The sequence below is a fragment of the Arvicola amphibius genome, chromosome 9, assembly GCF_903992535.2.
Source record: "Arvicola amphibius chromosome 9, mArvAmp1.2, whole genome shotgun sequence".
NCBI lineage: Eukaryota > Metazoa > Chordata > Mammalia > Rodentia > Cricetidae > Arvicola > Arvicola amphibius.
Genome location: NC_052055.2, coordinates 76703628 through 76728537, shown reverse-complemented (window position 1 = coordinate 76728537; position 24910 = coordinate 76703628). Strand labels below are relative to the sequence as shown.

The 24910-nt window shown below is 37.4% G+C and overlaps 1 protein-coding gene across 1 annotated transcript; it reads left to right on the top strand.

Moving 5' to 3' along the window:
- The first annotated feature begins 1029 nt into the window (after positions 1-1029).
- On the top strand, positions 1030-24092 carry Crisp1 (cysteine rich secretory protein 1). Its single transcript, XM_038343806.1, has 8 exons — positions 1030-1066; positions 5237-5319; positions 7195-7329; positions 10098-10188; positions 12068-12216; positions 18121-18218; positions 19944-20032; positions 23965-24092. The coding sequence occupies exons 1-8, from the start codon at positions 1030-1032 to the stop codon at positions 24090-24092; spliced, it is 810 nt and encodes a 269-aa protein (XP_038199734.1).
- The last annotated feature ends 818 nt before the right edge of the window (positions 24093-24910 follow it).

Below are 24910 nucleotides of genomic sequence, written 5' to 3'. Positions count from 1 at the left end.
GGAGAAATAGAGAATGGGGAGAGCTTGAGGGAATGGGATGGTTGGGATGGAGGAGGGGGAAGTAAATATCTTAATTACGGGACCCATTTTAGGGTTAGCAAGAGACTTGACTCTAGAGGGGTCCCCAGGTGTCCAAGGAGATGTCCCAAGCTTGTTCCTTGGGCAGCAGAGGAAAGGGTGCCTGGACTGGCCTTGTCCTATAGCCACACTGATGATTATCTTGCATATCACGATAGAACCTTCATCTGCTGAAGGATGGAGATAGAGACAGAGACCCACATTGAATCACTGCACTGAGCTCCCAAGGTCCTAATGAGGAGCAGAAGGAGGGAGAACATGAGCAAGGAAGTCCGAACCGCAAGGGGTGCGTTCTCCCACTGAGACGGTGGGACAGATCTAATGGAAGATCACCAAGGCCAGTTGGAATGGGACTGATGGAGCATGTGATCAAACTGGACTCTTTGAATGTGGCCGACGGTGGAGGCTGACTGAGAAGCCAAGGACAATGGCGCTGGGCTTTGATTCTACTGCATGGACAGGCTCTGTGGGAGCCTTGTCAGTTTGGATGCTCACCTTCCTGGACCTGGGGGGAGTTGGGAGGACCTTGGATTTCCCATAGTGTAGGGAACCCTGACTGCTCTTTGGCCTGGAGAGAGAGGGAATAGGGGTGTGGGTGGAGGGGAGGGGAGGGAAGTGGGAGAAGGGGAGGAGATGGAAATTTTTAATAAAAATAAAATAAAATAAAAAGACTATTGTTTTCAGAATACAGCAGAGTTATTGTAGATATGAAATTCCAACTACTGTAAAAGACTGCACAGTCCCAGGTATTAGCAGCAAATCCAAGCCAGAAAAAATCCTAGAATGGACAAAGAAAGTGGGTCCAAAGGCCCATCCATTGTTGAGGTGCTGTTGGCCAGTGATGGCTGCTGAAAATGGAGAGTCAGTTTTCTTTAAGTATGTGATCTCTGATCCAAGAATGGCAACACAAATCATATTTTATGAAATTAAATACAAACAAGCAAACCCAAAATGTCGGGGGAGGTTCTGGGAGAAGTTGGGGAAGGAGGTAAACGTGATCAAAATACAGTGCTTAAAATTCCCAAAATACTAATAAAAAAAACTGTGATCTATTTTGAAAACTTACAAAGAACATAGATAATTCACACAAAACAATAAGAAAAGTATAATCAAGTAATTATAACACCAAACAAAATATTGATCAACGACTAAAGAAAGGACAGTACCTAGTATCTGATAAAACATTAAATGCACTCAGTATTATTATTAGCAGGATAAATATGAGTTAAAATTTTAATGATACATCATTATGTACAAACAAAAGATAATGACAAAAGCTTTAAAGCAGCAAGTACAAACAGAGGGTGAGGATAAGACACATGGATGGCTCTTTTTAAAAGCATGAATTTATTAAAAAATTGAACTACCATGCAAAATCATTTAAATTTCCTAAAGGAAAACACAAGCATTTCTGTAGCCCAATAGTTCCTGTCTAGGGTAGACAGTACAGCTCTAAAAAGGGAATATAAATAGTTTATGCCAAAACATATATGGATAGCATGTTCATAAACACTATTGTCAAAATCCTAACTGAAAATATCAAAGTCTGTGAATAATAAAAAGGATATATTATATGATAGATAGATTGTGGACATCTGCATAACTATTAACAACCACAAACTTCCTCATATGCACCATGAATGATTCACATAAGCTTAACAGTTAGTATAGAAACTAGCACTGAAATATTTCATATGTGTGTGTGTGTGTGTGTGTGTGTGTGTGTGTGTCCGCAGCAGAAAGTTATATTGATCAATACAACCCATAGCCATGAAGATCAAGATGCTGTTTTATTTGGGGGGCTGTAGATAAAATGAGGTGTGAGGGACCTACATGGGTATTGGAAAGACTCAATGTGTGCATTGATTGCTGTAGAGGTAATACGTTTGTACATATCCACACAAAGTGATCATCTGGACCCCGGAGATTTGACTGCATTCCAGTAGTCTGTTGAATGTAGGGGTTAACCTATTCACCAAGGAAAAAAGATCAAATGTGAAAAGTAGGCAGTTGGTTTACTTTATTCTTTCTGGTTATTGAGCCAAGGCAAGGAAGAGCCTGTTCTTCATTAACATTCACCATGAAAAGTCATGGTCTAACAATTCCTGGATGAGAAAACTGTTCCAAAGGCTTCCCACACAGCACTGCTTGATCTTCCTCAACCTTTTCCCACATCCTTGATCTGTCCTCCCACTAAATATTAACTTTTAATTGTTCGTGAACCATCTGTCCAAGCTGAAAGTTTGGAAAATAAGTTTATATAACCAGTTTCTCAAGGCTGAGGTATTAATATTATTTATTTTATTAAGAGTTTTGACTGAAAATTGCATGTTTGGAGTAAAATAAGTGTGTTCAAAAGGAGAGTTGAGTTTGTTCTCCTTTGTCTCTGTTTTAACTGAATTCAGACACTAACTGGCATCTCAGATAAAAGGTCAACATTGTTTTTAGATTTGAAGGCTGTGGTCAATGCAGAATCTTGCAACACACCCTGGAAGTTCACCCTTGGCTGGTTCGTGGGTTTCATTATGTCCCAGTGATTTTGAGCTGTGTCAACAAGCACAGCCCAGGAGACCACAGTCTGCAATCCCTTATACTCACCCCTTATACTCGTACAACAATCCTTGGGTTCCATTTTCATCCTAAAATCCTTAATACATCTGCTGATGCTTGTATATCAAATAGTATCTTCCTGTTTGAACTTAGTCATTTCAAGTGCTATTTGAGCTTTAACCAACTTACTTTCTTTGTACTTTCAATTCTCTAAGGAACATTAGTATGAATGGAGACATTATGCCTGTCCACTGCCATAAAGCCAATGTGGACGTTGGGGTATGAGATCTCTTTCGTAGCAGATTTTCTTCTTTCGGTCCAGTTACCCTAATCTTTGCTAATCTAAACTTCTCGGTATGAGCTAAATATACTAAAGTAGCCATAATCCTAAGGGAAACTAGTTGTCCCATAGTCACTTTCAAGATGTCAGGGTAAGTGTATTTGTGGTTGATGTCTGTTTCTCACAGGTTTATCCCATAGTGTTCAATCCCTTATGCATGTTGAGTAAAACAATAATTTTCATCCATTTGTGACAGATTTCTTTGTATCTGAAATGCTTACCTGAACATTCATACATACATTTGCTTCAGTCAATCACTATGTTAGAATATATATGTTTTCCAACACCATCTCATTATTAATTAAAGACAATTTATAGAATATGATATGCCTTCACATTTGAGTTATGAGACAAGTTAGCAGATTGTAGCAGTCTGTGCTAGAATCTGCCCATATGGGTTAGATGTCAGTGAAAGATTTTGGTTGTTTCTTTTGATTCAGTCTGCTCCTTCTGTTTAAGTACATGTGTTTGCAGTTTTCAGTAGACCATCATTACAGTGAAGGTGTGGTGGTGTTTTTATGTCCCTTTTGTTTAGTGTTCTGGACACCAGGTTCTACCTCCAGTCTGTCTCTGTGGGCTGAGTGCAACAGCAGTTACAATCTAGACACTAGTACATTCTGACAATAGACTAGCAGGTAACTATAAAAGAGATACTTGTTAAGTACTAGTTGATTTAAGGAATAAAGGGCCATTGTGTCTATTATTAGGTTAATTATTATAGGTATGAGTAGAAAAGCACAGAATGGGTTGAGCCATCACTAGTGTCAGACTGTCAGATGGGAAGCAGAGGAAAGGGGCATACATGGGCAAAGGAATAATAGAAGGAAAGAAAAAATGGCGTGGAGATTTATGTTAATGACAAAATAAAAAGAAGAGAGAAAGATGTGTATTAGATGTCACAAATCCAGTCTGTCCTTAGGCCTTGGGGGATGTAACACTAAGATGAGTGGGCATGGGAAAGGGGAAACAAGAAAAAGGAAGGAAAAAGAGAAAAGGAAAGAAGAGAAAAAGGAGAACCAGAGATAGAGTGGGAATGGGAGAAAGAGTGGAACAGTAACATGTTACAGTGCAAGGCACTGGCTGACCTACTGTGCTGTTCAGATAAGAAACAGCTCTTTGCGGTGGAGCTGGCTGGCACTAAAAGATAATAAAATGACTGGCCTCTTCTTACCATATCTGTTGCATTTTCTCACTGGCCTGGTCTGAGTATCTTCTGAGGTAATTTTTATAGGCCTTCCTTTTGTCTTGTGGGTCCCCAGATCTTCTTATGTGTACATGGTTGATTGTGAAGATGTATTAAACTCTGGAGAAAATAGAGATTAAGGGAGTGGGGTGGATGAAAAGGCAGAAAAAGATTATATTTTTTGACTTTATTTTTTATGGCATCGCTCAATTAAGCATGCTTTTGGTGGACAAGGGACATCCGAGAGCAATGACTGAACAACTGCGTGACCGTGAAATAAATGCTCTTCTTTATTACTTAATTATTCAAATATTGGTTAAGCTGCTTTTCAAGAATAGAAATTTCTGTAAAAGATAAATAGTATGTTTTCAGAAATAAATTTAATAGGTTGTAAAGAAAAAAGTGTTATCACACTCTTAAAACATGTATGTATCATATCTTAGAATTAATTCACTGTATCAGAAAGAGTAGAGATCCATTAGTGCTGATTTAAGACACAAAGACCATTATTCTTAGAAAGTGACAGAATTGTACAGAATATGTTTAAATTACACACACACACACACATTAGTAGTAGCAGGATCACCTCCCTTCTGTGTAGTCTTCCAAACAAGGTATGACTAATAAACTCATCTTGTGCTCTGCTACTGAAGTTGTCTCTTGACTTTTTTCTTTTACATTTAAGCACCACTGGGATTAATTTAACAAATGAATACAACATGGGATAATCTCTTCAGTTCGTTGATTAGCAACCCAAATCCCATCTGCTACCTTAATTGCCTATTAACACATAGTTGACCATATTCAGAGTCTGGGAGTTAAGAAGCTTACATGTTTGTTTGACTCCATATCATTCAAATCAGTTATGTATTATTTTCTGAGTCTCCTACGCTAAGATATAACATTAAGATTTTTTTTCTCAGGTCCTCAGGTCTAATTCTACCAAAAACAAAACAAAACAAAAACAAAAACAAAAGACAAAAAATAAACCCAAACAATGTGTATAAAGTAGTTCAAGGTTTATTAAAAAAAATACTGTTCCAAACCATGAGAATAATCTAAAACTCTTTTATTTATCTTTCCAGGAATGATGGTGAAATACTTCTTGTTATTTGCTGCTGCAGTGGCTGCTACTGTCGTTGTTCCTGTTCTGGCTAAGGCTACCAGAGTATGTGAAGATTGAATATTACAGAACTATCTTTTAGATAAGGATACCAAACAACCCTTTGATGAAATGTTGTTATATGTATCTCTATGAGAAGGTTTCTTCAGTTATTCACCTATTTCACATAATATGAAGCTAAAAAAAATGTTCTTTTTTTTATAGATCAAGGATGGAACCAAAGAATAGAAGGACTAAGCGAAAAGTCAAATTTACATGACTAGGGTCTTAAAGTTTGGCCTTCACTTTCACTCCTTGAACCCAAGTCTCTGTTCTTTCTCAAAAATAATAAAAAGAAAAAAATGAATATAGAAAGGCAGGCAGCAAAGAAAACGTGAAAGAGAAGGAGGGATGGAGGAAGGAAAGTGATGGAAGCTTAGATAAGAACTTCCTTACAATTTACTCACGTTTCCAAGACCAACTAGAAGAAAATATACTAAGAAGAACTGCTATTGTCACTGTTTCTCCCAGATAATCCTGTCTTCAACTGAGCTTTTATCATTTGTGATTCCGAGACCGTTACACATCAAAATTAAAAATGAAATTGAGAAGTACAATTACAAAGATGTATGAGAGACTCAGCATTGGAATATGATGTCTGGATGTGATTGCTGATAAAAATAATCCTGCTGTGCTAGGGATATAGCCCAGTGATAGAATATTTACCTCTCTGTGTGAAGTTCAGAGTTCAACCACAGAACTACAAATGGAAGACAATGAAGCCCACCCTCACAGTGACACACTTCCTCCAACAAGGCCATACCTACTCCAATAAAGCCACACTTCCTAACTACACTTATGGGGGTCAGTGACATTCAAACCACTACAGAGGGTCAATTGCCATAAAAGTAAATGAAACAAAATATCAAGAAAATAGACAGTGCTTTATTCATTTATTATAGAGGCAAATGTTATATGTTCCATTAAAATAAACTGATCAGGGAAATAAGAAATATTTCAATAATATTTGTGGATTCTTGTGAGTCTCCAGACTTTTCTTTAGTGTAGACCATAGCTGATTGCAATGAGAGACGAACACATTTTGTAAGCAGGGTCCTGAAAAAGGAAGTACTGTGTGCATTACACAGAAATGTCTTCTCTTGACCCAAATGGCAATCCTTTGATCAAGGCACTATTCTGGATTCTGACCATTCCTAAATTTATCTCAATAGTCCTGTGGTAGCCAAGAAAAAAACATACCACTCAAATTATACAGCATTATTTTTAATAACTGATTTAAAAAGTCTGAAGTGTGTGTGTTATAAACCACACACATAAAAAAAGATACCCTTTATGACGACTTATACTAATATAGGCTCTCTGGAAGACATTTTTCTTTATTATTTAATTAGAAAATAAAAGGCACAATTTTTATAAAAAAAAAACGAGTTATGCATTCTAAGCTGCAAATTGAGTGAATTTCACTTATACTTTTTAATTCGTGTGCTTGCAGACACTGGTGATCTTACATATGAACCAAACGATATAGAGCCGGAAAGTGAAAAGAACACTTAGCTACACTCCCAAAATACACTCTTAGTTTTGGTTCTTACACACACCCACACTTTGACAAGGACGGAGGTGCACATGTTTCATCTGGGGAGTAGAGGCACTGCTTTTAGTGGCTGTATGGAGAATGGGATAAGGCAGATAGGCAGTGAACGAGTCAAACCACATCCAATAACAAGAACTTCTCAAGGACTTGAAGTGTGAATCATAAATTTGAAAATCTCTAGGAACAGTATAGTTTTGTACTGTTTTCAAGACTAGAACTTGGACATCCTTGAAACATGCATAGTAATAGTTCCTGAACTCTAAACATTATGGTTTGTTCATTGTAAGTTCTAATTGATGTGATACTAATTAATAATTTTCTGTTAGCACCACAATCACAATAGAGCTCTCTATAATAAACTGATCACGGAATCACAAACCGAGCCACAAGAAGAAATTGTCAATGCACACAATGCTTTCAGGAGGAAAGTGTCTCCACCTGCCAAGAACATGCTAAAGATGGTAAGTCCAAAGAACATCATCACCAGTGATGGCAGGGACACTGATGGTGCTCCCTACATTGTCATATAGTCCTGTGAACTGTGACCGTGTCAAATGCTTGATCATCACAGCAAATCTATGATGTAACAGGAGGAGAAACTGAGTCCAGGAAGATGTAATATAACTTTTCCAGAGTCATGCTTGCTACGTGATAGAGCCACAATCTGACTCCACCCAGCTGCACTCCTAGGCACCTTCAGACGTGTAACAATTATTTTAGAATCAGGATGTCAAAATTCAAAGCTAGTTGAGACCCCCACACATACTAGTTAAACAAACATCGAAAAAAATCTACAAGTGAGTTTTACTGAATTCCATGGAAATTTAGGAGCCTGGCTTTGCAGTGCAAAATGTGGGGGGTTCTATCACAAGACAACTTTAGGGACCTCGTCCAGTATCCTTGGACCCAGGACATTCAAGAATAAAGTTCAGATATAGTACAGGCCCTAGAAAAGCAATCCTTAACCTGTGGGTCATAAATCAGGTTTCCTCATATCAGATATGATTCATTATGATTCATAACAGTAGCAAAATTACAGTTATGAAGTAGTAGCACAATAATTTTATGTTTGGGGGTCACCACAACTAGAGGAACAATATTAAAGGGCAACAGCATTAGGAAGGTTGAAACTGCTGCCCTAGAAGCTGATCCTGATTGACAGAACCCTCTTGTAAATGATGGAGGGTGAGCAACAGGAGAAGGGAGAGGTGGGTTTTGAAAATTCATCTCTGGACCACCTTAAAAATTAACAGTATTACTTGAGAAACAACACAATTTTAAAAACATCAGTAGGCATTTATGTTGGTTTAACATTAAAAATAGCATTTATTACTGTTAATAAATGTTCTTCAGCCAATCACATGTGAGTTCAAATCTACTGTGCTACAGAAAAGGGAGTCTTATAATGTCTTAAAATACTTTATTAAGTTTCCAACTACAGTTGAATACATTTTAAAGAATCAAATAGAATCAATGTTATTCCAATTCCTTATTGTAAAAGGCTTGCCCATCCCCAGGGACCCTGATCTTAATTATTTTAAGTTATCCATATTCCTTTCTCCAAAAATGAAAAAAAAATAACTACAGCTAAGAAAGCCTCTGGATTGAGAAGTCTTATTGCAGACAGAAAGTGATTCTTTTGGTCTTCTCAAGTTCCTCAGTTAGACACAGACATGAAAAAGTAATCTTACTTGAAGTATGGGAAGTCCTGTGTTTTGAGCTAAGTAAATCTGAAGAGTAATTCTTTAAACAAACCACTAGATGGTAGTATACACACACAGTTAAATTTGAAGCAGATTGGCGTCCACTGTGAAGAGGGTTTGCAATAATGCTAATGTTGTTCCCTACAATGCTATAAAGTCCAGTGACCTTGGTTTATAACTAAAAATCTGCTCATCACAGCAAATCCAAACACAGAAGCAGAGGAAACTGAGTTCAAAAAGTTGTAGATGTCCTTACATTTTTAGAGGATTTAATTCAAAAGTCTGTGGTTAAAACAAGTTAAAAACACTCTGTAATTGTGGTTGACAGCAGGTCACATGAGCAGACTGTGAAAATCCTGGCTGTGAGATTTTCAGGAGGTCACAGAAACTCCCACTCAGCTGTTTCTGAGCTGTATGAAATGACGTTCAACTTAGTACATACTATCCTTATCTCGCCGACATGAAGCGTTCCGAGCACACGAGGTTAATTGACTCAAATTCTCTATTGTGTGATCCTTCAAAGCTTTAAAAATTCTGTGCTTCCTCTTACCTCACATACAGAGACAGTATTACTGTCTGCTTTTATCTGCTGTAAGGAAGAATAGGAATAACACAGTAATACGTTCTAGTGACATCAACTGCTCCTTCGCTTTCATCATAATTTGAGGCAGAGATGGGTAACTGCTTTGTTCACAGAGATAATTTGTTTGCCGAGCACATACTGTGAGACTCAGAACATAACAACTTTGGTGTAAGGATCATCACACTAAGTCTGCTGTGTAAAACTTTTGGCATGACTTAGACATCATCTTTACAGCAGCTGAGACTCAAAAGGCAAAAACGACATGCTTAGAGTTGCACTTGCTTGTTTCTCTGTTCTGTGATAAAAAACACTGACCCAAAGGAACATGTGGGGGGAAAGAGGTTATCTGGCCTACACCTCCAGATCACAACACATCATTGAGAAAAGATAGGCCATGGAATGAAACAGAGGCCATAGAAGAAAGCCTCTTACTGGTTTACCTTTCATGGCTTCCCCAGCCTGCTTTCTGATGACACACAGGATCACATATTAGAAGTTATCAATTATTAATCAAGAAATGCTCCCCAATGACTTGCTCACAGGCCAAGATGATGGAAGCACTCCCTCAGGTAAGGTTCCCTCTTTACAGGTGATTCTAGTTTGTTTCAAGTTGACACAGACTAAACAGAAAACAGCGAAGTAGCTGACCAATTATTAGGGTAGCTTTCTAATATTGATCAGCCTTTCTGAAATTATTCAGCCATACTCTAAGAAATGTGCTGTGATCTGAATGTTATGACCTAACTATGAACTTGCAGTTTCCCAGGAATCTAAAAGGAAGGGCACATTTATCTCCTGTTTGTTTTTTCTAGATTGTTTAACAAAAATGAAACTATGCAAGAGGTCAGTTTCTCCAAGAAAAGGTGTCACAAGTCCTATAGTTTTAAAAGTTTGTGAATGCTAATTTCAGTTTGTTTCTGGACTTTTCTTTCTTGCCTCATAGAGTTGGAGTCCTGTGGCTGCAGAAAATGCGAGAATCCTGGCGAGATACTGCGACACGTCAACAAGCGACCCACTTGAGAGAAGACTTAACAGTATGTATGGGTCTATATTGCACGACCTGTATTAAACACTTTAAAATGAGGAGGTTGGTTTTTATTTGACGACTCCAGAAGGTTCAGCCCATGATTTTTAGTTGGAGCGATTTGGGACTGAACTGAGACCAAATAACATGCTAGAGTTACAGTAGAGGAAGCTGCTCACCTCAGTTGGAACAAAACAGGATAGAACAGAAAGAATTAAGTTAGGAAGTAAACACTTGGCATGAATGCTTGAAAGACCCAACCCTGCTGGGTAGGCCCCATGTCTCAAAGCTTCTACAACCTCACAAAACTACCTGCATCCAAAGAACAAGTCTTCAACACGCGAGGCTTTGTCATGCATGTTAGACACAAACTACCTTTAAACAAACAAACAAAAATTTAAATGAAGAAAAAGCCCCCCAAAACCTCACAGATGCAAGCCACTTGACAATAGTAAGTTAACAGACTCACTCTACACTGACACCTGTCCTTGACGGTGGATTGTAGCCTGACTTACCATATCATCCTTTATAATTTTTAGCATGTGGGGATCCTTGGGTTTAGAGTCTATGTTCTGATCAACAGGAGAAAGAAATCATGACTAGCACTGTTTAAGGATTGCGTGCATCTGGATACCTAGGAGGTTTCCTCTCAATGTTATCTCAGTTGTTTATAACATCAGAATGGGGATTTCCTTGGCTTTGGAACACTAACACAGCTAAGTACTGAGTTATAGGCAACTGTAGAACTACCCAGAGGAACAATTTTGAGTGTTCAAAAGTGGACTTGGTTTTGTCAAATAAATTAAATAATTGTGATACAATTTTTAGTGCATCATACAGAATTATATAAAACTATATGCAATGCTATCTTCCAAACTAACATTTAAAAGTACAACTTTCTGTCTACAGATTATTGGAACTCTTATGCTAAGGTGTTGAGCAGTTGGTTGGCAATGGGGGGATCTTTGTATTCTAGAGAAAGGCAGAATATTTCTCAATACCATAACCCACTTAGAGAATGCATGCCAATTGGATCCAAAATCTTTTGAGATTGTGAACACTCTTTGTAACTGCTTGCAATTACAAAATTCAGTTACAGCTCCCAAGAGCTAATGCAGACTTTTACCACCCTTCTTTGCCTGACAAGAGACATAGATTTAGATATCTGTAGTCTCTGTGTGGTGGTAGTAAATGCCTTTAATCCCAGCATTTAGGAAGCAGAAGCAGGCAGATCTCTGTGAGTTCGAGCCAAGCATGGCCAACAAAGGAGTTCTATGACAGCCAGGATTGTTACACAGAGAATCCCTGTCTCAAACAAATCAAGACACACACACACACACACACACACACACACAGAGAGAGAGAGAGAGAGAGAGAGAGAGAGAGAGAGAGAGAGAGAGAGAGAGAAAGACAGAGAGAGACAGAGAGAAAAAGACAGAGACAGAGAACAGAGACAGGGAGACAGAGAGAAAGAGAGAGCAGTTATCATTTCCAAGCTTTCTCATCATCTATTACCAATTTTTCTTGAGTACCACATGCTCATTCAACAAGAATGAAAATTTTTCAGCAGAGAAACAACTATAATTTTCAATTATAAATTGATGCCTAAATGATCATTAAAACGTTTGTGAAAGAAAATGAGGAAAACATTTGTATTTTATTTTTAAAGATTATTATACCTGGGTATGGTGCTGCATGCTTTTAATCTCAGCACTCAAAAGGTAGAGGCAAGTGGATCTCTGTGAGTTCAAGGCCAGCCTGGTCTACCAAGTGAACTCTGGGACATCCAGAACTACACAGAGAAACCCTGTCTCCCAAAAACCAGAAATAGAGAGAGAGAGAAAGAAAAAAATAAAGCAATATTATACAGTCATTTACTTCCTTTTCAGATACATTTTGTGGAGAAAATATGCACTTGGGGCGTTACCCCTACTCCTGGTCAAAAGTAGTCGAATTGTGGTACAATGAATCCAAATACTTCACATATGGAGAATGGCCATCTTCAGACGATGACTTTGAAACAAGCCATTACACTCAGGTAACTCTAACCTTTCAGATACAAACGTAAGTGGATATACATGTGGGTCACAGATAAGTACTGGTTCTCCCCTCAGGCTCAGGAAAATGACCCTTGAAATCCCAACAATGCATTTGCCTGAACGTGACCAGAACAATGAAAACACCGCTTACTGTGCCACTGCAGGCAGAGGAAATTCCATGTGGTCCCACCTCTTAGGTGACAAGTGCCAGCTGATCTCTGGTTGCTGAGAAAAAGACAGTGTGTCAGCGCTATGCATGTCTACATATGAGCCATGCCAAATGAACTCAGTAGATCGAATATACAGTGGGTACATATCTAGATATTTAGGTAACAATAATGATTATTAAAGAATATGTAACAATAACTGTTATTAAAGAAGGAATGAGGGATTCATGAAAGAACTTGAAGTGGGGGTAGAAATGATATAGATATGGAGCTTATGTATGATGTTTGCAGCAAACATATTTTTGTTTATTATTTATGATTAAATAAAACTAAATGGCAAGCACTACAACTGTAAATGAACAACACGCTTGCTGGAGTCTTTATATGGGTTCTGGAAATCGGAACTCTGGGCTTCATGTAGAAAAGGCATATGTTTTGTCTACTGAACAATTTCCCAACTCAGTTAACTTAGCTTTTTTGTTTGTTTGCTCATTTTCTTTGTTGTTTGGTTTGGTTTGGTCTGGTTTGGGTTTTGGTTTTTGGAGACAGGGTTGTATGTGTGTGTGTGCGTGTGTGTGTGTGTGTGTGTGTGTGTGTGTGTGTACCCTTGGCTAACTTGGCAAACTAGGCTAGTCTTGAATTCACCACGATCTGCCTTCTTCTGCCTCTTGAGAGTTGGGATTAAAGGCGTGTACCACCGCCTGGCTTCCCACTTAGTTTATTTTTATTAGCATATACTAATTGTGGAGAGTACATTTTGCCAGGTCATTTGCATTCATGAGATGCCTGCTCTGACCATTCTCCCCCTGTGCTCACCATTTGCATTCATGAGATGCCTGCTCTGACCATTCTCTCCCTGCTCTCACCGTTTGCATTCATGAGATGCCTGCTCTGACCATTCTCTCCCTGTGCTTACCATTTCTTTTCCCTCCTCCTTTCACACTTCCATCACCCTGACCGTCCCTCTATTTCCTTGTCTTTTTTATAAAGCTTGCTTTGTTTGTTTTTTTCTAGCCAGCTTTTTAAAAATTTCTTTTCTTTTTTTAAATTTGTGGGAGCCCACATGTGACTCAGTTTCCATCTGAAGTCATTTCTGACATAAAGAAGTCATTTGAGCTCACGCTTTTGTGCTCTGCTTTTTCCAGTAAACTTGAGGGCTATGAGTAACATCTGTGTTAGCCCAAAGAAAGAGCATTTTTGCCCAAATGAAAGAGCACATTTTTTTCTATTGAAATTTGGGCTGGCACATGCTGGAGGCACTCCTTCTTAGACATTAGAAACTGCTTGTAGTGAGGAGCTGCAGGCAGGCCTGCTTTTCATCCCGGCCGGCTCCTGGCCGCCTGGCTAGCTTATGCCCCAAAATAACAACACAAATAGTATTCATTTAAACACTGCTTGGCCCATTAGTTCCAGCCTCTTATTGTCTAATTCTCACATCTTGATTAAGCCATTTCTAATAATCTGTGTAGCCTCACGAAGTGGTGTCTTACCGGGAAAGATTCAGCATGTCTGACCTGGTGGCTGGCTTCATGGCGACTGTCCCAGAGAGGAGAGGCAGTGCAATTGCCTGAGGCATCTGCCTCACTCCCAGCATCCTGTTCTGTCTACTCCACCCACCTATGTTCTAACCTATCAGGCCAAGCAGTTTCTTTATTAATTAACCAATGAAACAGCAGATAGATAGAAAGACACTCCTATATCAACTGCTTAACGGAATGAGAGAATGCACCTGCTTGAGCTTCCTCCCAAGGACAGTGCAGGGAGGTGGGCTGCACTCATTTTTCTTCTGCCTTTTGCTTGCAATTGGTATAAATGCTGGCTGAGAAATAAACTCAGGCTCTTTGATATTAACCTTCAGTCCTCCCAGTGTATCCTATGTTTCTGTCTTCATTTCTCTTAATCTAGCATGTCCTCAGCCTCAGCATCACTTCTCAGGGTACCTCCAGCTGATTTTCGCCAGAGGGGGCTCTGATATAATTTAAATGTGTTGTATTTTAAAAAAAGAAAAATGAAAACAAAACAATCTTTTCTCATTTAACATACCAAGCCCAGTTCCTACTCCCTCTCCTTCTTCCGGTCTCCCCAGCTTTCCTCCACCTTACCCCCATCCACTCTTCAGAGAGGATAAGGCAGAGGCAGAGATCCACTGTGAAGCACTTGGCTGAACTCCCCAAGTTCAGTCAAAGATAGGAAGGAGTGATAGATAATATGAACAAAGGAGTCAAGACCATGATAGGGATGCCCTGTCTTTTTAACCCGTGGACTTCAGATATGAGAGAAAATCTGATACTGGACTTTATTGGATGGCCTTTGTTCACTCAATTTAAAGATCCACAGCTCTATTTTCCTGAAAATGGCACACTTCTTTGTTCCGTATGGCTGAACAAAACTTTCTTTTAGATCTAAGACATTCATCTATTGGCAGGTACCTATGCTGACTTGGCTGTTGTAAATGGTACCGTAGTAAATGCAAGTGTACACATGTCTCTGTTTTAAGCTAACTTTGATTTCTTCCTACATACACCCAGAAAAGATAAAGCTGGGCCCTATGGAAATTGTACTTCTAATACTTTAGGTAGCTTCATACTGATTTCCACAGGGGAGGCCTGGTGTATGTTTCTACCAGCACTAGGGAAGAGACTTCTCTTCCCACATGATCAATATTTGTCCTAAATTTTCCTAGATGTCAGTCATGTTGACAGCAGTGGCAGTGATGTGGAATCTTACTGACATGTTGATTAATTTTCTCTAACAGCTAAACACATTGAACATTTTTTTCAAAGATCTATTGGACATTTATATTTCTTCCTTCCAAGCACAATTATCCAATGGTCAAAATGTTGAACACCTGACATTTTCAACTGTGGGGAGCGGTATCTATCTTCAAATTACATCAGATCTTCTTTATTTTTTTTCAATGATGTGCTGCAAATCTAACCTTAAAATACTTAAGGTTCTTTGTCACTGACTCTTAAGTAGTTTTGTTATTATTATGCCTTTTAAACAGAATAATTTTCTTAATTTAATTTTTTTCTTATTTATTCATTTTTAGTATTACTGAAAGCTAGAGAGTGACTAATAGGCATAGAGAAGTTATTGAAAACAGAAACAAAGCGGTGCCATTTGAGTAAAGCCTGGTAGCTGTTATCAAATTTATATTTATTTTAAATTCAGAAAGGAATCAGTGAAGGACAGTAGACAAGGGTTGTCTTAATTTGATTAAAAAATTTAAAGGAACACTTACCTGCCATAGAGAGACTAAACTAATTTTGAAGACAAAACTTGAATCCCTAAATATAAAGTAAAAGAATATCTACTAGAAGACAGAGAATATTTGAATATTTAAAATAGAAATTATTAGAAAATAGTTATTGTCCACAAAGAAGACTCAGAAGTATTCATTGGTAAGTCTAATAATTTACATAAATTAAATCCTAGTTAAATTGACATTAGAAGTTCCCAAAATTAAAACATATAATAAGCAGTCATGGATATCAGTACAGAATTATTAAATGAACATCAGACAATAAAATAATATTTTTTTCAAATTTAATGCTGTCGGATACAAATGATATGTGCCAATAAACCAAGATGCTTTAATATTTAACAATTGAATTGTATGCTTTATGATGACAAAGGATTAGGGGACATCAACAGAACAGGAACCCAAGGGGGAAAAAAAGCAGTCTAAAACCTTATGATGTCACCCCAGCCTTATAATCCATTTAAACAAAAGTCAACTTGACCCTTCCTTTTCTTCTATAATAAAGGCTTCAGCTCTGTCAGTTTTGTGCAGTAATTTATTTTACCAGTTTCAATAATCCTTTTTTCATTTGTCAAAAGAATTCAATGGCATGCCAAATGAACTTATAAAAAAATGACTCCTCCAATTTTTCAAGTTTCTAGGAAATGTAGAAGAAAATAATATACATCTAAGAAATAACAATTAGTGAAAAGAGAATTTACAAGTCTGAAAAAACACAGGAAGGATTTATGAGAGGGCTTGGAGAAAGGAAAGAAAAGGGGGAAATGATTCAATATGTTATAATCTCAAAAAATAAATGTTTTTTTAAATCAAAGAAATTGGTCTTTATTTTCTTAAATTTTAGAGTCATGTGAGTGCATTAGTATGGTCATAGAACTATTTAACAAAATAAATCATTTCTTTCACATTATTTATGCTCTTTCTTAGATATGTACAGAATGAATAAATCGAAGGAAGAAATCACCCACTTCTTTATTAGTAATCAAAATCTAATGTGAAAATGACAAAACTGATATTCGAATTCATTTTCATTGTAATTTTCTGTTGTCTACCATTCTGAGTTGAAAACATTAAAAGGCAAATAGACATCTGTGAAAAAGAGTGAGAAGAGAAACTTGCAAACATTGAGGTACATCATCTGATGCTTAAATAGTGGGTGGAGCCCCAAATTTGGTGAAAGCATAGCCTTAATCATCATAGATAATTAATTACTGCATGGTGTGGAGAGAGACTAACACCCAGGAAAGCTTCCCTCTGTGAAGAGAAAGTTAATACTTTTCAAAATTAGTCAGAGCAAGCTACCATGATTTAGAGAGGAGGGGTGGGAGGGAGGGAGGGAGGAAGGAAGGAAGGAAGGAAGGAAGGAAGGAAGGAAGGAAGGAAGGAAGGAAGGAAGGAAGGAAGGAAACATGAGTACAGAGTCCAGTGCTGGCTGAGAGAAAGTTTATCCAGGCTCCTGCAGAGGTCACAGGAGATAACGGGTCTGTTCCACTCACCCTCACTTTATCCTCCAACCTAACCATTTTACTATTTAACCCTCACCATCCACATGCACATAGAGGGAAGGACTATTTCACCCATCTTACAGATGAGAAAATGAGACGCCAACCAAGAAACTGCAAAACAAGCAAACAAATAACAATAAAAAATACCCCACCAAGTTCAGACGTATAGAGATGTAATTTAAACTGGCTCGCTTGCACTGAAAGCCATTTGAGTATTACCCTATACTTGACCAGTGAGAAAGCATCCCTCCTTGGTTTGAGTCTTAAAAGCTGTCTTTGCATATTAGCTTATTTACCACAGAGGTTTGAAATGGAGAGAGTAAGCAGTTTGGATACTGCTGCTCTTTCTTTTTGGTGGGAATAATATAACAGGTTTCTCGTTGCAGTAAGATGAAATTTTCGTCTGTGTGCCTTCTGAGTAGGTGATGCTGAATGCTCACTGAAGACACGATTACTTTTTAAACATTTATTTGTTTGTGTGTGTGTGTGTGTGTGTGTGTGTGTGTGTGTGTGTGTATTCATGTACACATGCACTCAAGGGTGTCACAGAGTTAAGAAGAAAATCTTCGATACCCTGGATCTTGATTTAGAGATGGTTGTGGGCAGCACAGGCAGATGCAGGAATCAAAATCTTATCTTCTAGGAAAGCAGCAAGCTCTGCTAAGCACTGAGTCATCTCTGTACACTCTGATGTGTACAATTAATCATGACAATAGTGCTGATATTGTGGTCATTTAATGAGCACGCACATCTGGAATAATGTCATCTCCCTTTTTTCCTTTCTTTTTTTTTTCCTTTTCTATTTTGCTTTTGGGGATAGGGTTTCTTTGTGTTACATTCCTAGCTATCTGGGAACTAGGTTTTTAGGCCAAACACACCGAGATCCACCTGCCTCTGCCTCACAAGTGCTGGAATTAAAGATGTACACCATCAACACCGGCATAAAGTTATCTCTTATCTTTACAGATGGTCTGGGCCTCGTCTTACCTCATTGGCTGTGATGTTGCATCATGTCGCAGACAAAAGGCACCTATATATCTCTATGTGTGTCACTATTGTCATGAGTATGTAATACCAGTTTATTATTGTTTTTAAATATATTAACTTCTTAAAAATCTTGTCTAATATTAAAAGCATCATAAATTAGTGTTCTGATATTTCTTTTTCAGTTAGGTTGTCAGCAAACTATCATAAATACACCCACAGCCCTTCATTTAGCATCATGTTTTTACAAATAAACTTATTAAAAGACACAAACATTCAAACAATTTATTGGTATTCACTGGAGAGGTGTCCCACAAGGAAGTGAATTTGAGCTGTCGTAGGCAAAGCAAGGATATTCAGCGGCACACACATCCCTGTGTACCATCTTCTGGTCCCAATGTTAACCTATGCATTTCCCTTAGAAATGAAATGTACGTGGCACAGGAGAAATGGTTCAGTGATTAGGAGAACTTGCTTCTCATGCAGCACCCAAAAGCTGAAGTCTTAGGACTGCCCATAACTCTAGCTTCAGGGGATCCTATGGACTCTTCTAGCCTCCATTGACCATGTTCATACAAACAAACAAACACTGCATGCATATATACATTGCACACATATAAACATTATACTCACACACATGCACATGCAATCACAAAATTAAAAAAAATCATTTTTAAAGTGGATTTGTGTATTCTAAATGCTGCTATCATTGGTACTTGTGACAAATTCTAGAACATATAACCCAGTAACTTCAGTGAGGAAATGTACAACCATATCTTATCAAATGCTGTTATGCAGAAGGGTCCATTAATGTAAAGATGATTATGAGGGTCTATTGCTGTGACTCTAAAGAAGGAGAGTAGGAGATAAAGGTTCTTCAAGTCTAGACAAACACTTAGGATATTTGACATTGATTGGTAATTTGAAATGACTCTTGCTGATATGACAAGCTCCTCATGCTTTTTTATCTGTATTATTATTTAGACCAACACTGTGGTGTCTAAGTAGAGTGTGTATGTGAACAGAACAGTAAGACACCTAGTATGTCCCTGAGCATGAGCCTTAAAAGGTGGACCCTATTTACATTTAAAATAGAACCTACTGTACTGCGGTATATTCATAGATTACAAAGTAGAAATATATACTTCATAGTGTCTTGATGTAGCTTAATAAGTGGCACCAATTAAGAACTCCATATTATCAAAACAACATTTCGATATTGATAAGTAAGAAGATTTGTATTTTCTGAAGTTTCAACGAATACACAACTATTAGTTTCCTTCTATACTGTTTCCCACACCCAGTACTTTCTTTAGTTTTATCCATGCTTAGTGCTTTTGTGATTTTTATAGAGAGTGTATCCATAAGACACAATAAGAAGTGGCATGCTTTTCATCACTGGTAAAATGAGATTAAACAAAAAGATCCAATGCAAATAAATTGTGTGTATTTTTTCCTTAACACTATTAAGAACCATACATTTTCCAAAACACTTTCACAAGTTCTTGTGAAGAATAAAACAAAACATAACAAAACACAAAACAGCACCATAAAGCCCCACATTCAGGTCTTGACTGTACAAATGTCCTGAGTCCTGTGAGCACACAACAAATACAAATAAACAGAATTGCTGGTGGTTTATTGCAAAGGCACTACTCATGCATAAATCTACTGTAGATATTAACTCTGTTTATTTACAAACATGCTTAAATAATTTATCTATTAGTTAGCTGGTAAACATAAGTTTATAAATATTTTCCAGTGAATGTTTTCATTATACCCCCACTTCCTTTTCTTTTGTATAGGGGAAATAATCCAGACTTGCTAAATATGCCTTATAAGGAAGGCTCGCCATGTGGAGACTGTCCAAATCACTGTGAAGATGGACTCTGCAGTGAGTTGTTTTTGGTCTTCAACTTGGGTTGCTTAAAGTTGGCATATTGATCATATTGATATGGTGACCATGTCTGCTTTAGGTTATGCTTAACCATGTTCTATATTTCTATAATTTTCAGCTCAATATTGCCACAATTATATCTACATTGTTTCTACTTTCCTTTCTTTTATATCCAGTGTAAGCCAATCTTTTTGACGTCACTATTGGAGTGAATGGGAAATTGGAATACCTTGGTATGAAACTCGGGTTACCTTCCAACAATTTAAAATTATGAGTTAGAGTGACCCTACTATTAATGTGTGATTGCTCTCCCTAGACAATTCCTTGGATACCCTATTGTGGATGACAAATTATGCATATTGCTTTCAGTTTACCAGTCTCTCCAAAACACTTGCTGCCCCCAACTTGGTTGAATACACATCAGTGTGGAATTTTCTTTAGGATGATCCTTATTCTTTTTTATTTGCTGAGAAGTTATCTGATACAGCATTCTATAACAATTTTTCCTTCAATGCTTGTGAAAATTCTGATTTTTTCCTAATAACATATGAAAGTTGAATATGTAGAAGTTATGGTCATATTCTAACAGGTAAATATTACATGTTATAAGATCAGGGTAGTCATATCTGTGATTTTTCAAAAATTTGTAATTCTGCAGCATTGATAACAATTCTACTTTTTAAAAAGTATTCAGTATGTTATCATGTATAGACACCAATAACACATTTACCTTTCCCTATTCTGTCTAATTGCTGCTTAGAAGCCACTAATAAGCATGTCTCTTCACTCTCAAGTTGCTAGCCTCTTTAACTTGACTATTATTGTTAAAAATGTCCACAAATACGTAAGTACAACCCTGAGTCCATTTTTGTAGTGCATGTGTTTTCAAGGCTGACCACTCTGCATCAAACACTCAGTAAGGCATCTCATCACTCTGAGACATTAATTCTCCTTCTCTGAGTAGTCATTTGCTGTCTGGAGTTCTTTGTCTAGTGGTGGGACCCAGAGAATGGCATTTTACAAATATTGATTCTTCCAATACAAGGCAAGGCTTTCTTCCTGCTTTGTGTGCTTTTATTTCATAACCGATATGTTACTACCTTGAATGAATTAATTGCTGTGCAATTTTATGTGTTTTATAAGTGAAGTTGTTTTCTAAATTTCCTTTTCCCATATTACTATTGCATACATCATGCTCCATATTTTAAATGCTGCTTTGATTTACTGCAACCAGTTTACTGAACTAATTTAATTTTTCTTAATTTTGGCAGACTCTCTATCCATTTTTTTTTTGCATGAGACCATGTCATCTTCTGACCATGACAATTTGGCTAGCTATTTTTCCAATTAAAAAACTATTTATTTTGTTATCTTGTCTTACTGCTTCACTTAGGATTTCTATCAATGTGTCCAACAAAAATCATGACAGTGATCATTCTTGTATTGTTCCACATCTCAAAGAGAAATCATCAAGCTTTGATGTTCAGCGTGATGTTAGTTCCTGAGTCATTGTAAATGGCTTTATTAGAGAAAGAGGTTACTTCTTTATGTATATTACTCATGTGGAATTTCAATCATGAAGGAAGATTGAACAAAGATGTCAAGAATACATACTAGAGAAAAGGCAACATTTTCAACAAACTGGGCTCAGGATATTGGTTGCTCACATGTCAAAATAATGAAATTAGTTTCATATCTATCACCCTACAGAAAAATCAACTCCAAATTGATCAAGTCGATCAATGTGAGACCTGAAACACTGAAATTACAAAGAGAAGGCATAGTCAGTGTCTTCCAAGATGTAGTTGTGAGGAAGGCCCCTGTGACTAAGACTCCATTCACTTATGAAATAAGGTCAACAACTGACAAATGTTGAGAGAACATTTACTGCTACACAGTAAAGATTCCAATTCAGTGATTTCCATCATGGAGTCCTCAACACAGCCACTTCCCAGAATCAAGACAATGAATAGGAATCCAAAAGCGAGAGTGTTGTATGTACTTGTGATAGAGCTTGACTACTCAGAATATACAAGGACCAACAAAAAAAGAGTCAAGAAAGCAAATGTCTCAATTAAAATTAGACGATGCAACTGATAAAAGAATTCTCAAAAGAAAAAAATTTAAAAAGGGAGAAAGTTTTCTTTTTGAAATGTTCAACACCCTTAGAAATTGAGGAAATGTAATTAAGAGGTATATTGAGACCTGCTTTTACCACAGTCAGAATGATAAGATCAAGAAAAGAAGTGATAATGAATGTTGATGAGGGTGAAGGGCAATGGGAAAACCCAATCACTGTTAGTGGAAGTGGAAGGTGGTGTAGTAACTATTAAAACCAGTGTGGAGAATTCTCAAAAAAACATTAAAACAGATCTATCATGCCATTCAACTATAATACTCCTTAGCCTATGCCTACAGGAGCTGACACCCTTCTTCACGAAAACTTACACAGCCAATGATCATTCCCACTCTTTCACAAATTTAGTAAATGGAAATAGCATAAATGCTCTTCAACAGATTAATGGATGATTAAATTACACTACATCTATAACAATGGAATTCTGTTCAGCTGGTGAAAAGCATGAAGTCAAGATATTTTCAAGGAAATACATCAAACTGGAAAAGATGATATTGACTGAGGTAATCCAGGCCTAGAAAACAAATGCCACATGTTCTCTCTTATTGTGGATCTTACCTCCAAATCTTTGGATGCAAGTATGTAACCTATTATAACCTGAAGAAACCAGGAAAATAAAGAGAGACCATGGTGTAGGGTTGGGAGCTTTAGAAAAGAGGATAGTAGGGTTCAGACCCTCTGAGAGGGAAAATGAAAAAAAAATAGGAAAGAGACTATAATTGGGAAGTGAAGAGAAAGAAATTCAAAAAGAAAAGGAGGAATGGGGGGACTCCTGCTTGGCAGTTTCTTCCTTTCTAGATTGAAAAATGCCACATGTCTTGCTTTTCCTGAGGAGGGCACCATGAATTGAACAGGACACTTGTTGTTAAGCTCCTTTTTGACTTTTAGTTTTGAGTCACTGATTGCACAACCTGTGAGAATCTGTGTTGAGTAAAATATGAAGAGTGAAGTTGACTTTCTTCTACCTAGACATTATTATTTTATCTAGAGTAAGTGTGAATGGTGTCTTTTTCCACATCAGAGCACTGGTGGAGGAAGGTCATAATGACAAGTCTAAAACAGAGCTAGGGGCTCAGTTCATGAGCAATGACATAGTAGGAGGGGCTGGTTCTCTCTGATTCTGTCATTTTCTGCGTTGAGTCTCATATAGGATTCCAGGTCTATGACCTGGGCTTAGAGAGGATCTCTTTATTCTGTATTTCTTCATGTTGAGGAGGGAGTTGTGATGGCAATTCTTTCATTAATTTGAAATCCTTTTTCTATTATGCAATAAAACAGGTACTGAGATCTCTCTGCTGATGAATTTCTTGAGAGGACAGTTTCATGCCTGATTTGCCACTGAAACTGATATGTCTTTTGAGAGACATGGCTGGAAGTCATTTTGTGTCCTCTTGACTACCTATATCCTTCAAGGATAAATTCCAAATACATTTTTTAAATGACTGAAACTTTATTGCTTTATTTTCTATAATGGCATTATTGGTCTACAAATGGCACAGAAATTGAAAAGATTATTCATCTCTGGTTTTTTGAGGTGTAGTGTAACCAGGTTTAAAACTTGAGATTGAATAAAACTGCTTTGTGTCATGAGAAGAATTCGTCCATTATTTCAAAAGAATCTGATTCAACTCAATTGTTTAGCATTCATATCTAATCAGCTCACCTTAACCAAATTAATCCTTTACTATATAGAATCTTTGTCTTTGCCTCTTGGGAAGATAATGCCTTTCCTCAATGGTTGCCACTGTTTTAAATACAATGTTGTGTACGATTCTACTTTTTTTTTTCCCAGCAAACCCCTGCCTTTACTATGATGAATACAACAACTGTGATAAACAAGTGGCACTCATTGGATGCTCACATTCTTCAGTTCTACAATTCTGCAAGGCTACCTGTCTGTGTAAAACCGAAATAAAATAATCTTCTACTATTTACTACTGTGCTGTAGAGACAAAGGATGCTTTTAGGATCGTTGATTTCACATTAATGTACTACAATATCATCGCTGAATTTCAGTTCTTTTTTATCATGCTCAAGAACCTACTTTTTAACCATCCTTTACAGGCATCAATGTATGTTCATCAAGATCATGTTCCATGTTACTCCTTTTCCCATCCCATCCTATAGTAACACTGTTTTAAATGTCTGTGTTGTTTTTCTGGGTTTTTGTTTGTTTGTTGGGGGGGGGGGTCGAGACATGTTTTCTCTGTGCAACAGTGCTAGCTGTCCTGGAATTAACTCTGTAGACTAGGTTGGCCTCAAACTTGGAGAGATCCACCTGCCTCTATCTTCCAAGTACTGGGATTAACTGTGTTTGCTGCCACAACCACCACTGGACCCTTCCTTGGTATTTTAACTAAAGGGGAAGTCAAATATTTGCCCCAAATTTAATACATGTGATTTTGGTTTACACAATCCAACTAATAATTTAATTGAATTCTTTGTCTATAACTTATAAAATAAGTCTTTTTATAATCAGCTCAGTTTTCTAACTCTCCCATTTTTTTCTGCTTTACTTTTCTATTTCTTTTTTCTTTTAAATCCAGCATTAAAAACATCGCCAACCTAACAAGAACCAAGTCTCCTTTTGAACTGTAGGTATGACTAAACTAATGGTATAAATGCCTCACTGACTCATTCCTGTCTCTGCATGCATGTCTGTGAAGTGAGGGAAACGAGAGCCAGTCTATCTTTGAGTACCTTGCCCTTCACTTCCCACTTCTCCAGTGTCCCTCTAT

Coding starts and splice junctions, on each gene's coding strand:
- Crisp1 (XM_038343806.1), top strand. CDS start 1,030: ATGTCGGGGGAGGTTCTGGGAGAAGTTGGGGAAGGAG. Junction 10,189..12,067: donor ACTTGAGAGAAGACTTAACA/GTATGTATGGGT, acceptor CTTCCTTTTCAG/ATACATTTTGTGGAGAAAAT. Junction 20,033..23,964: donor CTGTGAAGATGGACTCTGCA/GTGAGTTGTTTT, acceptor TTTTTTTCCCAG/CAAACCCCTGCCTTTACTAT.